This window comes from Amphibalanus amphitrite, unplaced genomic scaffold, assembly GCF_019059575.1.
Source record: "Amphibalanus amphitrite isolate SeventyFive unplaced genomic scaffold, NRLGWU_Aamphi_draft 000272F_arrow, whole genome shotgun sequence".
NCBI lineage: Eukaryota > Metazoa > Arthropoda > Thecostraca > Balanomorpha > Balanidae > Amphibalanus > Amphibalanus amphitrite.
Window position 1 is genome coordinate 453,815 of NW_024881767.1, and position 13,287 is coordinate 467,101.

At 46.6% G+C, this 13,287-nt stretch overlaps 1 protein-coding gene and 1 long non-coding RNA gene across 5 annotated transcripts in view; one reads left to right on the forward strand and one right to left on the reverse strand.

Moving 5' to 3' along the window:
• LOC122387066 overlaps nucleotides 1–8,574 on the reverse strand; it is a 43,961-nt gene extending 35,387 nt beyond the window's left edge. The window contains exons 1-2 of the long non-coding RNA XR_006257493.1: nucleotides 8,519–8,574; nucleotides 6,007–6,086 (exon numbers count right to left, since the gene is read on the reverse strand). This is a non-coding gene — a long non-coding RNA (uncharacterized LOC122387066). The remainder of the gene's footprint in view (nucleotides 1–6,006; nucleotides 6,087–8,518) is intronic.
• Nucleotides 1,366–12,668, forward strand: LOC122387065 (putative deoxyribonuclease TATDN1). Of its 4 annotated transcripts, none has more exons than XM_043376878.1 (7): nucleotides 1,366–1,567; nucleotides 2,760–2,824; nucleotides 4,695–4,874; nucleotides 9,471–9,663; nucleotides 10,079–10,282; nucleotides 10,590–10,802; nucleotides 12,495–12,668. In XM_043376878.1, the coding sequence occupies exons 2-7, from the start codon at nucleotides 2,809–2,811 to the stop codon at nucleotides 12,598–12,600; spliced, it is 912 nt and encodes a 303-aa protein (XP_043232813.1). In that variant the 5' UTR covers nucleotides 1,366–1,567; nucleotides 2,760–2,808; the 3' UTR covers nucleotides 12,601–12,668. The 4 variants fall into 4 exon arrangements, with proteins under 4 accessions (XP_043232813.1, XP_043232814.1, XP_043232817.1 ...); XM_043376879.1 differs by having other exon boundaries at nucleotides 1,440–1,454; XM_043376882.1 differs by having other exon boundaries at nucleotides 1,476–1,533.
• The last annotated feature ends 619 nt before the right edge of the window (nucleotides 12,669–13,287 follow it).

A 13,287-nucleotide genomic window follows, 5' to 3' on the forward strand; every position in this document is an offset into this window, starting at 1 on the left:
CCAATGTAGTTTACGAATTTTCATGTCCATACGAAGATTGTAGGCTTCGTGAAATAAACTACATTGGCGCTACAACCACATCACTGTCAAGGCGTCTCACTATGCACCTTAGAGACGGGGCACCAAAACAACACATGACGCAAGCACACCAGACAACTATCACTAGAAAGCTTCTGACTGAAAACACGACCATCATCAAAACACAACACAACAGAACACGGCTCTGGATACTAGAGGCATTACTCATCAGACAACGCGCTCCACAGCTCAACAAACAACATAACTCTTGCGTTACACTAGGGCTGTAAAGACGTTTACATGTAGTGAGGAAGATGCACTCATGTCGTGACAGCTTGTATTCGCCTGATGTAACATTCTTTTGATCGACCTGATTTATTCGATGAATGTGAAGTGTACTTTATGTGGGACGCAACTACCGTAGCAAGACCCTGCCAAAACTCACGTGATAATTTGCATTTAACATATTTCTCAAATGATGTCCGATGAAAATGTTTACACTTGTCATACGTGAATGTGTTATGTTTGAAAATGGTTTACTGGAATAAACCGAAACGTCACTTGTTACCAATTAACTTGACATTGATGAGCAACTTTGGAGAATTAATTTTTAACTTACCTTCTGAAACCAAGAAACTCATTCGAACAATCGAACGAACTAACCGGAAACTTGCAAAAACTCAATGCTCCTTGGTCTTCAACGAAACCTGTATAAATATTATATATATATATATATATATTTGGTCTTATTTCAATCTTATTTCATTGTATCATGAGCATAAGGTCAATTGTTGATAGTTAACACCATGATACTAAAAAAAATCAATATTATTTGCGTGCTTCACTGCGAAAGCATGCAATTTCACAGACATTTCATTGTTCTGCAGTTAAAGGAAACAGTTCACTTTCCTGAAATTAGTATTTTGCTATTGATTTATGATTTTTTATGCTCAAAATGATCATGAAATAAAATAAAACCTTTTTGTAAAAACAATTATTTTCTATATTTTAATATAGGACGAACTATATTCTATGTAAAATAATGTTTGACGCGGAAGCTTATTACGTGTTGACCAATCATATTGCGTAGTTCAAACCTACGCATACTGCATTGGCTGTAAGCAGCATGCTGATTGGCTGACGATGACGTGGCTGCATTCCTGTGCAAGGCACGCATTCCTCTGCAAGGCACTCTTTTCGGAACGAGAAATGGAATATCTTCGTCTAGGGTGATCGTTGAGCCGTAAAAGCTCCTGATTTGTGCTAGTCTCAGCTCAAGCTACGAAACTGCTATTCCAGTTTAAAACCCCATGTTAAAAGTGAACTATTTCCTTTAAATAATTTTTCATCGTGAAAAAAATTATTTGCAGCAGAATAACAAAGCTTTGTAGACATTTCTAAAGTGGCTGCTACAAGATTGACGCTCTGGATCCCGTGTTGTTGTGAAGAGGCACTCTGACTTCTGCTCTGACTCATAAGTCATATATTGAGTGAAACTCTGACCTCTGACTCAGGGTATATTGAGTGACTCTGACTATTCTACGGAGTGGTAGGTTCAGGGGTGTTTGTGGGCTTATGATTTTCAATTTATTTTTGGTTTAGTAGTCAAACCATAGCTATGTTTTCTGATCATTTTCACAGTTTCAGAGCCCTGGTTCATGTTCTCAGTTCTCACTGCTTAGTGCTTAGTCTGGTGAAGGCGGTCTAATTTTATTCAGACTAACATTACTCCAGCTCGACCTTTTTTGTTATTTCCTTTGAATCCAAAGCAGACTCCTCCCAAGGCTTTTTCCTAACCTCATTTAAATTCTTATCTGCCTGCTCTCTCACCCTTCTAAGTACCACTTAGCACCATCCCTGACACTGGACAAGTCAACTGCATATCTGAGGGTTGGAACGAGACAGACTGAGACTGCAAAGTTGGATGCTTGAGTTGAGACTTGAGCCGGAGCCAGAGCCTGACGATTGTGTGTCCCAACCTGCAAACAAGGGTACTCTCTTAGCCGATGTCGCCCTTGCTGCCATATCTACGTCTTGTGTGCGCCGCCGTTGTCTTTTTACAGTTCCATATATAACCAAACATTATCTAACCTGACCTAACCCTACCTACAACCTATCATCCTACAACCTACCAACCTACAACCTACCACCTAACCTAACTAGATATGACAGCAAGGGCGACATCTGCTAAGAGAATACCCAAAGAAGAAGGCAATGCCTCTCACTCTGATGGGCCTTGCCCCTATGGTACTCAATTTGGTACCCAATGTGGAAACGGGAAATGGGATAGGCTGAGGCACAAATATGAGAGGCTATGCTTGAAATATCTAGAAATTATATGAACATGCACCCCTAGAAGGTAAAGTAACATTGCACTTTCCATTAATCATCATTCCCTACATCTCTGGAAATTCCTAATATTTTGTGATTTCATATTAAACTTAAAATTTTGTCTCTGATGGGTGTCATTCTGTATGTACCTACCTATCAGTAGGTATAAGTCCAAGCCCTAGCAATGAATTCTGTATTTTAACAGTAATGGTATGGCATGGCATGATAAGAGTGGCTTTGATATCCTGAAAGTAACCATTTCAGCCTATGGATAATTTTCAGAATGGTAGGAACAATGATGATAGTTTTCAGGTTTTCAGGCATTCAGAAAAGATGCTTACCTTCTTTTCACCAGTAAAATGCCTGTTTGAATATTCATGCACTAACCAACTTATTTTGCCTTTTTTCAGTAAACAAAGAATCTTACTTTTGACAGCGAAGAGTGTATTTCACTACAAGATGAAGAGATTCATTGGTAAGATGCATATGTATGTATAATGGTCATCCTACCACATCAAATATGTGTACCAGTAAAACGCCTTTTGGGCGAAGAACGAGCGAGCGAGATAGTGAGCCCTGCACGTGCGGAAGGGCGAGAGGGTGCTTCCAACGGGCTTGTGCAAAGCATCCTTCTAACCGGTCGCTAGCGGTGTGCCAAATTTGAACGCAATCGGCCCAGCCGTTCCTGAGATCTGGAAGCGGCATTCTGCACGTGCGCACGTGCAAACGGGGTCCAAAATGACTTTTGCACGGCACCCTACTAACTGGTCCCCAACCGTGTACCAAATTTGAGCGCAATCGGCCCAGCCGTTCTCGAGATCTGGAAACGCCCCCTGCACGTGCGCACGTGCAGTAGCACCCTAACCGAAACACATGGGAATGCATTGCCTGGTGGGTGCCTACCTGTATGCCAAGTTTCAGCGAAATCGCCCCAGTAATTACCGAGCTACTGAAATGGGAACAAATTTGGCACCTCTTATTGTTGTATTTTGCACGTGCAGTGGGGGTCACTCACATAGATGAAGAGTATCCGACCTTTGGTAGAAGGGATGCAGCTACCCTATAAAAATGACCGCAAGACAATCGCTCAAGCCGCTGCTGAGATATGGGCCTCTCAAAATCATTACTTTTGCAAAACTGCTTGAACACCCTTGACTTTTCACGTGGCACGTGCCACAGCGGTCGCTGAGATGTATCAAAAGTAGTCAATTACGGGGTAGAAGGGATGGGGCTACCCAACAAAAAAGACCGCAGGCCAATCGGTCCAGCGGTTGCTGAGATATAAGCCTCTCAAAAGCGTTACAGGCCGGGCCGGGCCGGGCCGCTCATACTGAGATTTTTCCGTTATATTGAAAAGACTCACTTCGCTCGCTGCGCTCGCTCGCTCGTAATTATTTTATTTCACATTCTTTATTTCACCATCTTTTCTAATTTCTCCACCAGCCAATGCCTGTTGGCGAGCAAAAAAGACACAAATCAAATGTACTTAAGTGAGACAGTGACACATCTATAGCAGTGAATATACATGCATTGTACGCGTATTGTGTATTGTATTGCACGCGTTACACCCTGTGTATTGTAAGGCAGTTTTTTTCGATGATGCAACCAGCTGCAGGGTCCATCATTTAAAGTAACCATCCCACCTTAAATTAGTTTTGAGTTGAGATAGCCAAAATAGGGTCCCTGGCTTGCACTTACTGGTTTGAGCACTCACAAGATTGAGAAATGACTCAAATCGAAAATATCTAATTTCAAAGTTGCAGCACTTGGATTCAGAGGGGCTATTGCATTAGAATGCTCCCTCTGAATGTGTGACATTAGCGCGGATCTAACGATTTTAAATCTTTTACTAAAACGTTTGGTAGCACGCAGTGGTAGGTATATGCTGCTTTGCATGCACTTTCAAATAAAGTCGCTAGGAACAGCGGAGATCCCAAAAAGCAAACAAAAGTAAAAGTCTAATTTGTTGAAAACCGGTGAACATTTTTCGATGAAGTTTGGTAGATTCGTTTTCGCTCTTACTGAACCGAGGGACATCACTTTCATGCCAATTCATCAAGTTTTTTTGAAGGTGGGAGAGTCCTTCTTTAGTAAAAGGGTCAATCATTCATTAGTGAGGACTGTGAAGCACATAAATAAACCACCACCACAGATCATCTAGGCAGTCACTTAAAAAAAAAAATCAGGCACAACCATATGTCTTTATACTTAGGAGACAAGTGTGAAGTTTACCAGTTCTATTGTGGATAAGTGGGTAGTAGGAGCTGAAGATCAACAGCTTTTGCTCTTTGTTATCTGTAAGAATCTTGCTCTTTGTAACAGCAGTATTTTCCCTTGCTCCTCAGATATTGGGGCCAATCTGACCGATGCTATGTACCAGGGCATCTACAATGGTTCAACAAAGCATCAGCCAGACCTGGCTAATGTTTTAGAGCGTGCATGGAATGTTGGACTGAAGAAAATCATCATAACAGCTGGCCGCCTTGAGGAGACACAAGAGGCTTTGAAGCTGGTGAAAACTGACGGTAAGTCTTCACAAGCATAAGCCAAATATTTTAGTATTCAACATTTTAGGAAGAAGTGGCAATCTCACTTTTTCGTTGTTGACATTTTCGTAATTTTGGGTGCATTTCTATAATACGATTTGTTCCATGAGTAGCTAAAACTCTGACTCTCTGACTGAACTCTGACTACTCTGACTGCATCCGTAAATGGGTAATGTGCCTGTGGATTGCTTTTATGAAATAAACAATAAACAATAAACAATAAAAGGAAGTTGTTGCAGAAAATAAGAGGTAATTGACATGCTATTCCATCCTTCCGATGGAGCTGGCGCACCCTGAGAAGCTTCAGTCAGTTGATGCTAGTTGAGGTGTTGTCAATAGGCCTGTTACCTCCACGCAAGCTGCGATGCAGGCCAGAACACTACAGCGGTATCTGTTAGCAGATGGCTAGGGTCCCCGGGGCAATGTTGGGCGGCATTCATCCTCCCTCAGGGCCGCTGCATCGAGTGCGAACTGCGATACGGTGGGCCCTTTACAAACTAACAAACTTTGTAAACGTTGCCACTTGCCCCTCCCTCCCCCTCTTACCCCGAGGGGCTGAACCAGCCGACCGGCCACCAGCTCTGGGCACCTCTAGTTTTTCCCTAATGAAATGCAGTATGGAAAAATGTCAGTCTATTTAGTTACATCATTTTCTATCTCATTTTCACCGCGACCACGCATTTGTGTAAAATACTACTAATTACATCATGTGTAGTGGGCATCATTGCAGTATTATTTCATATTTCTGTTCGGATCGTCGAGAGTGTTGAATGTGCGATGACCGCTAGCTAGTCTATCCTGCATGTCGTTATGACCTTTTGGCCGTTTATGCACGCTGTGGCGGCGGCTCGATCGTAACACATCAGGGGGCTTTTTCTATTTTGGCACCTAATGTAACTCGGCTTATGGGCCCCGTGGGAATAGCCAGTAGTGACATTAAAAAAGCTTCGAAAATCTTAAAAAAGAAACTTATATTTTTTTTCAGCCAGGCCGAAAATCAGATCATCAACGTTCAAATATTCCCGCGTTTGATGTTCTTGGACTTGTTTACTAATAGCTCGTGGCACAGCTCCAACCTTGTGTGACATGTGATGTATGAAAAGTGACTTACCGTTCGCGCGTGCCGTCGGGCTGACAGAAGGTTCACTTTCACCACCAGACTACAATCCGCCACGATATCCATCGCTGGATCTGGAAAAGATGTTCGTTGTACATTTTCATTTTATTGGACCAGATATGTTCGTATTAGATATTTTGTAATCTGATGTCTATGCCGCCAACATTTTTTTTTTGCATATTAAATATTTACCAAGTTAACACCTTTTGGGCCATTGCCTTGTAATTAGATCAATATGCCGATTGACTGTTTCCTTGAACCTGAAACTTTATGAAGTTCCTACGAGAACTTACATAGGCATACCTGCATACCTCAATATACAAAAGAATGCTAAGCAGTAAGCACTACAATTAACCTTCGCCCCAGTGGGGGGATATGTTACCTTACCACCCTGTCGCGTTTTTTTTTTTGTGCGTGAAAAAAACCGCGGCGCGTAGCGCCGCGCCGCTTGGAGTATCTTTCTGTATAGTCGACTACAGAATGATGTCGAACCCCTCAGCTTCTGAACTCCTCAGAAGCTATCGGTTGACCGGAGCGCTAAGTTGTGCCGTTTATCACGCAATTAAGCGTGTCGATTGTGAGCATTGGGACAAAGCTATAATTTGTGAACTCAGCACGTATGACGCGGCACAGCCTACCACTTTAGGCAAATACGCAGTACGCACGCTCCAATCCGCGATAGCAGCGCAGCGCGTCACTCCCCCGCCCTCCTTCCCCCACAATCATACAATGACCGGTGACCTCACTTCCCTCGGCATTTGGACTCGCCCTACCCAGGGGGGTACGCTCCGGCTATTTAGCATTACGAAAAGTGGTGACAGACGTTTGTGGAGGATTGTCGACGAACTCTTGTTCCGCGAGCAGCACTCACGCGCTAGCGGAAAATCCACCAATCAGCGCTCGGCAGTGCTCGACGCTGATTGGCCCGACGCTCGTGACGAAATTGCGGGGGACCGCAGTTATTCTCTATGGACCCGAATAGGCTTTTGGATTTCGGAGGGGTTTCTTTTAGATTATATGCTGTTTCGAGCTGTTTTCGAGTTGAAATATATTTCTTATGACTGTTAGCTATATAATGGCACCATAAAATCATGATTTTGATTAATATTACCGATGTAATATCGGCCCAAAAGACATGCTGTCATGGCACGGGCTGCCCTGCGGCTGATGTGGGGCCCCTAGTGCCAGCGTATGGTAATGATGGGTTGACGAAGGGTTATTGGAGACTCTTAGAGCCCCACCAGGATTCAGTATAGGGTCATCAGAGGCCGGGAATGTCCATCAGGGGTCTGAGTAGGCCTGCCATAGGGGCATACATGACACATCATGGAACATGGGTCAATCTAGATCCATTAGGGGCCGTTGAAGGGCCATCATTGTTCAGCGTGGGCCCGCAATTACCTCTGATGGGCATATGCCGTGCCCCGGTGGACTAACGCTGGCCCCTGATAAAACATCACCAGCCCCTGATAGGTCTACAAAGCCCCCTGCTGGGTCTAAATTGGTCACTGATATGCCCAAATGGGCCACTGAGAAACCCGTACAACATCCCCTGACTGCACCTGATGGACCAATGCCGTTCCCTCATGGGCCCACCACGGCTCTTGAATGGCCTCTTCAAGTCCCTGAAGCGCCTTTATTGGCCTAAATGGACCCCTGATTGGCTTATGTGGTCCCTAATGGTCCTATATGGCCCCCATGAGCCCTCAACGTCCCTAAACAGCCTTACATTATATGCCACCGGCCCCTGGTAGGCCTGCACTGGACCCGCTGGGCCTATACCGACCCATAAATGGCCCATGTCGAGCCCTCATGGACCTCCGATGACCACACGCCGGTATGTGTGGCCCCATATCAGCAGTGGTCCGTCTATCCCATGTACTTACTGTCTTTTTGGCCGATGTGACACCGGTAGTATATAGAAATGTCATGATTAAATGTCGTTATTATATAGTCAAAGGTCACGGAAAGAATATCCAAGCTCAAAAATGGCCTCAAACCCAACAAAAACTGATGCAAATCCCTTTCAAAAGTCGTAATTCTATTAAACGCCATAGGGTTATAGCTGCAGTCCCCCGCAATTTCGTCACGAGCATCGGGCCAATCAGCGTTGAGTATTGCCGAGCGCCGATTGGTCGATTTCCGCTAGCTTGTAAATGCTGCTTGCGGATATAGTCTTGAACAAGTGAGGGTCGCGGCAACTAATTATCGCTTGTCACCACTTTTTCGTCGGGAGCGTTCTACCTGGTTTATATAGCCTTGGCCCTACCTAGTACCTACCCCGAACGTAGCGCCACGCGGTGGCTCTGGAGATCTTAAATAGACCCACTGCAACTGTACCTACTAGCGCCACACCATAACGCAAAACTACTTAACTCTACTTCGAAATAAGAAAAAAAAGAGATGACAGTACATATGCAATCATGAAACAAACTACAAAAAAAAAATATCAAAGCATGGCTAGGGCACGTCATTTGTAAACGTTGAATAAAATAAACATTCTTACCGCATCATCGAAGCAGCCGCCCCCATTGAAACACGCCAAACCAACGCCAAACAAATATGGCGACTCGGCTGCGCTCCGACCCCGAGGTCGGTCGGCCGGCGCGAGCTCTGATTGGTCAGAATAAGCGGCGTCCTCATTGGTGGAGATGTGGCCGGCCGGTTCTCTGATTGGTCGCAGCCGAACATCCGCATGACATGAAAATTTAACTTACCTAATTACACATGTCAAAATTTTACAAAAATATAACCAAACATGCGATACCTAATTATTGATACTTACATTGAATTGAATAGCATTGCAATGTATAAGAAAATTATTGATTTTGATATTGTCTATGGATATTATTAGTACTTCATAATTTTTCAGAACGCTGCGACAGCAGAGCCAAGGCTATATAAACCAGCAGAGCTGACGATTTCTTAGCTTTAGAGCACACGTTCGTAGAGTAGGCCACGCTTACAAGTTTTATTGGCTAATGGCTACTGCACTGCAGTCAGTGGACATTGGCTTTTCGGTGATATTCGGTTACACAGCCCTGATACCACTTACCAGTGAATTATTTGTGAACTAATTCCAGGTCCTATGGAAAGTTCAGAAATAGCTGTTCCGGTCTGTGACGTGGTCGAGACAGAACAGAGGGGCTGACCCGGGGTGCGGTCAGGCGGCTCCGGCCGGGTCGGCCCACGGCGCCTCAGTCGCCGCGCCGGTCCCGCCCGCCGGCTATGTGTGACCTGGGCGGGCCAGGGTAGACGGCGGCTCGTACGGGCTACGGTTGGCGCCGGGGGCTGGCGCAGGAACATACACATATAGTCACTTTATGACATCCGCCGTCCCACTGCACTGCGTCTACACAGCCCCACCTGTTATCCAGCGTCTGGCGGCACCTCTCTCCCGGCGTGCAGCCCACTGCCCTGCCTGCTCTGGCTCGGCGCTGACCGCTCTCCTGTTCCAGAGGAGCGGCTGTTCACCACGGTGGGCGTGCACCCGACCCGCTGCGGCGCGTTCGACGACTCCGGCGATCCGGAGCGCCACCTGAACGCGCTGCGGACGCTGATCGAGCAGAACCGGCGGCACGTGGTGGCCGTGGGCGAGTGTGGACTCGACTACGACCGGCTCCAGTTCTGCGACAGGGACACGCAGCGCAGGTGGGCGGGACGAGCGAGGTCCCGGCGGGGCAGTCGGAGTCAATACCGTGGCGATGGTAGATGTGTGGGTAATTTGAGCCGTTATCGGCGGCTTTATTACTAAATGACGTTATAGTAATCATTAATGGCTTTTGGTCAAGTGAACAGTATTTTTAGCATATTTGGTGATCAGGTACTGGGATCAGCTGGCTGCGCTATATTTTATTAAAATGGCTTCTGCTGCCGTTAACCACCAATGCCAATCAATATACCATTTGTGCCATCAGGTATAGGTACGAATACGACAAATTCACTCGCAAACCGCAACCAGTTGGCCTTATTGATATTAGATGAGCTGGTGCCGTGCATTGAGTGTTGTCGGTGATTACTAATTGTGTCTTACGAATCCGGCAGTTACTCCTGATCGTGTTCTCAGGTACTTTGAGCGGCAGCTGAGTCTGAGTGAGAGCTCGAAACTGCCGCTGTTCCTGCACTGCCGCGCCAGTGCTGCCGACCTGGTGGACGTGCTGCGAACTAACGCCGGCAAGTGTCACGGCGGCGTGGTCCACTCGTTCGATGGCAGCACGGAGGAGGCTGAGCAGATCATGGCGCTGGGATATCACATCGGAATCAACGGATGGTGAGGCTCACCGCCCAATGTGTACTGGCGTTCAATCACCACTGCCTGAACCGCGGATCACCATTCCATTCTGGCGCTGAACGACACAATAATTGCTCAATAATTTATGTTCCGAGTTTATTTGTATATCAAAGTAGGTGATTGCAATTTGCAATCCAGGGCGACATTTCCCACTGTCTAAACTCATCCAGTTTTCTGTCATACTCTCCTTTCCAGGCTGCAGTAATTTATCCCGATAGTCGTGTATGATTCCGCCGGGTCCCGCCCACCCTGACCCGCCGTGCCGCCGTTTTTCCCGGCGGCGCAGCTCGCTGAAGACGGCGCAGAACCTCTCTGTGGCGGCGGCGCTGCCGGCCGACCGGCTGCTCCTGGAGACGGACGCGCCCTGGTGCGAGGTGCGGTCCACGCACGCCGGCAGCGCGCACCTGCAGCCCACGCCGGCCGACGCCGCGCCCCTGAAGAAGGAGCGCTGGCAGCCCGACCGACCCGTCAAAGGGCGAAACGAGCCGGCCAACATCACGTGAGCTCATCCCCGGTCGGGGAGGGGGGGGGGGGGGACGCTGGCGCTCGGGCGAATGGGAATTTAACTATGTGTGGTGTCATTTCTCTGGGCTGAAGAACTACAATGCAAGTATTTCAGCGCACATGTGTGGCGGAAGCAGGCTAAGAAAGGGTCAGTTTGACTCGCATATTTCTATTGGGCTTTGCCGGGCCGTTTGAGCACGTTTGTAACAAAATTCAATGTTTTCTTTGACGATTGAGCCGACTTCGCCAATTATGCCTATCTTCAGTTTCAGGTGTCTTCAGTTTCAAGTGTTATTAGGCCTGGCTACACTATGCGTTTTCTGCGTGCGTTTTTTGCGTGTTTGCGTGATTTGCGTGATATCGTTCTAGAAAAAAAGATATTTCTAATATATCTTCTTTAATATTTATTTAAAAGTTAATAAAACTTTTATAATAATTAAAAGTGTATATGAAAAACATATAACAAATACGTAATGTCGTTTCTTTCTAGAACGATATCACGCAAATCACGCAAACTCGCAAAAAACGCACGCAGAAAACGCATAGTGTAGCCAGGCTAGGGTGTTTCACATTTTCAAAGTGCCATATTGCGAGTCATATCGATGTTCCCCTCAAATGTCATCTGCTCACAAGTTTCTGTGTAAAATTTCACTTCATTCTAATGATGTTTAGAGGTCGCACATTTCTGCGACTTTTCATCTCTGATTCTGTTTCTGGCCGTAACATGAGTAGTCTTCCTGCGAACTGATTTGGTTGAGAAAGCCAGGCAGTGGCGGCGGAATAGGGGGTGCAGGAGGTGCAGCTGCACCCTCATCGAAAAACATGGGGGTGCAAACATATCTTTTTTGCACCCCCAAAATCCATACAAGGGGCCCGTCGCACCATCCAATACATTTTCTCCTGAAAACCAGTGATCGGGAAACGAACACTGATGTGGAATCATCCGGGGTGTCTATTTATGGTCAGGAGCGCCCCATGCTAGTCGGGACCTCCACACCGGCTAGAAGTGTCCCGAGCCGCGTTTGGTGCTCCACACGGCATCTGAGGGCCCCCACGACGGCCTCAGAGGGCCCTTTTATGACGATCTCTGAGGGCTCCCACCTGACGAACTCTGTCCCCTGGGGCCCTATAACGACCACTAAGGGCCCTCATGACGACCGCTGAGGGTCCCACAGGACTCCAGGGGCCCCACTGGCCCCTGAGGGTCTCTACGACGGTCTCTGAGGGCCCTCGTGATGGCCCTAGACCCAACTCAAGTCTGAGGGCCCATTTGGCTTCAGGCGGCCCAGCGACGGCCTCTGAGGGCCCCAACACAACCACGCTGCGGGGGCTATGCTGGCATCTGAGGGCTCTGCAACGGTCTATTGAGGGCGGCAGGGCCCTAACAACGATGGCCTGCGAGTCGTGGAACTCAACCGGAAGGCGCTGCCCAAGCGCACCAAGGAAGGATGTGCCCCCTTCTCTGTGTAATGAGTTTTGGTGACAAAAGTGTGCGACCCCTAAATATACTTAAATTTGGGTTTCAAGCGTATCAATCGATTCAGTTTTACGGGTAGAGTTGGGGCAAAGTCGATATGGCTGAGTTTTGAACCAACATTATTTTACCATAGTGTAATGAAACACCCTAAGCCAGGCCTTTATCAGAGGCATTGAATGACAGAGGCCCGTGATTTTTCTTTGTTTACAGGCAAGTTCTTGACGTCTTAGCAGGTGTGCGAGAGGAAGACGCCGATGCACTGGCGGAACAGGTCTATGCCAACACGATGCGGCTTTTCTTCCCAAACGAGGTTTAGAGGGGACTGGTGCTGCTACTGTGATATATTGAAACATAACGTGGTGATAATACATTGTTTCTTATGTGTGCATGTTTTTTTAAAATAGCATTTGCGGTTGACTAGGCAAGGATAGTCAGCCATTCAGCATGAGGAAGGCTGAACGAATGCCTAATACTGTACGGAAAACGTGAAGTCGCCCATCAGTAGAAACGAAGCTAGTACATGTCAGCAGTAGGATGTACATCGCACACTGCACAGTGCACAGCCCTCTGCACACTGCGTGGTAGGTATTCTTTTTCGACCAAACAACCGATATTAACTAATACTATGCTATCACTCGGAAATCGTAACAGCAAGACGCGCGAGACCCCGCACCTTAGAAATAGATTGGGCTTATCATGGTCTTCGAGTTATTATCGGATTCGTCGAAAAAAGAATACCCGCCACGCAGTGTGCAGAAGGCTGTACGTAGAGTCACAGGACTACAGGAGGTCATTCAAACGCACTAGATTAGCAAGCTTGGCTTGTCTAATATTTCAATGTCCATATTGTATAGCGTTAGATTGGATCGATTGGATAATATTGGATAATATAACCACTGCTTCTCATTTTTAAGGACATCACGCTTTGAATGTGATTTACGCCGACTTCCGTAAAACCTTTGTCTTGGTCTTTATTTCAATGTCCTTAGTTTTTTTTCTAACT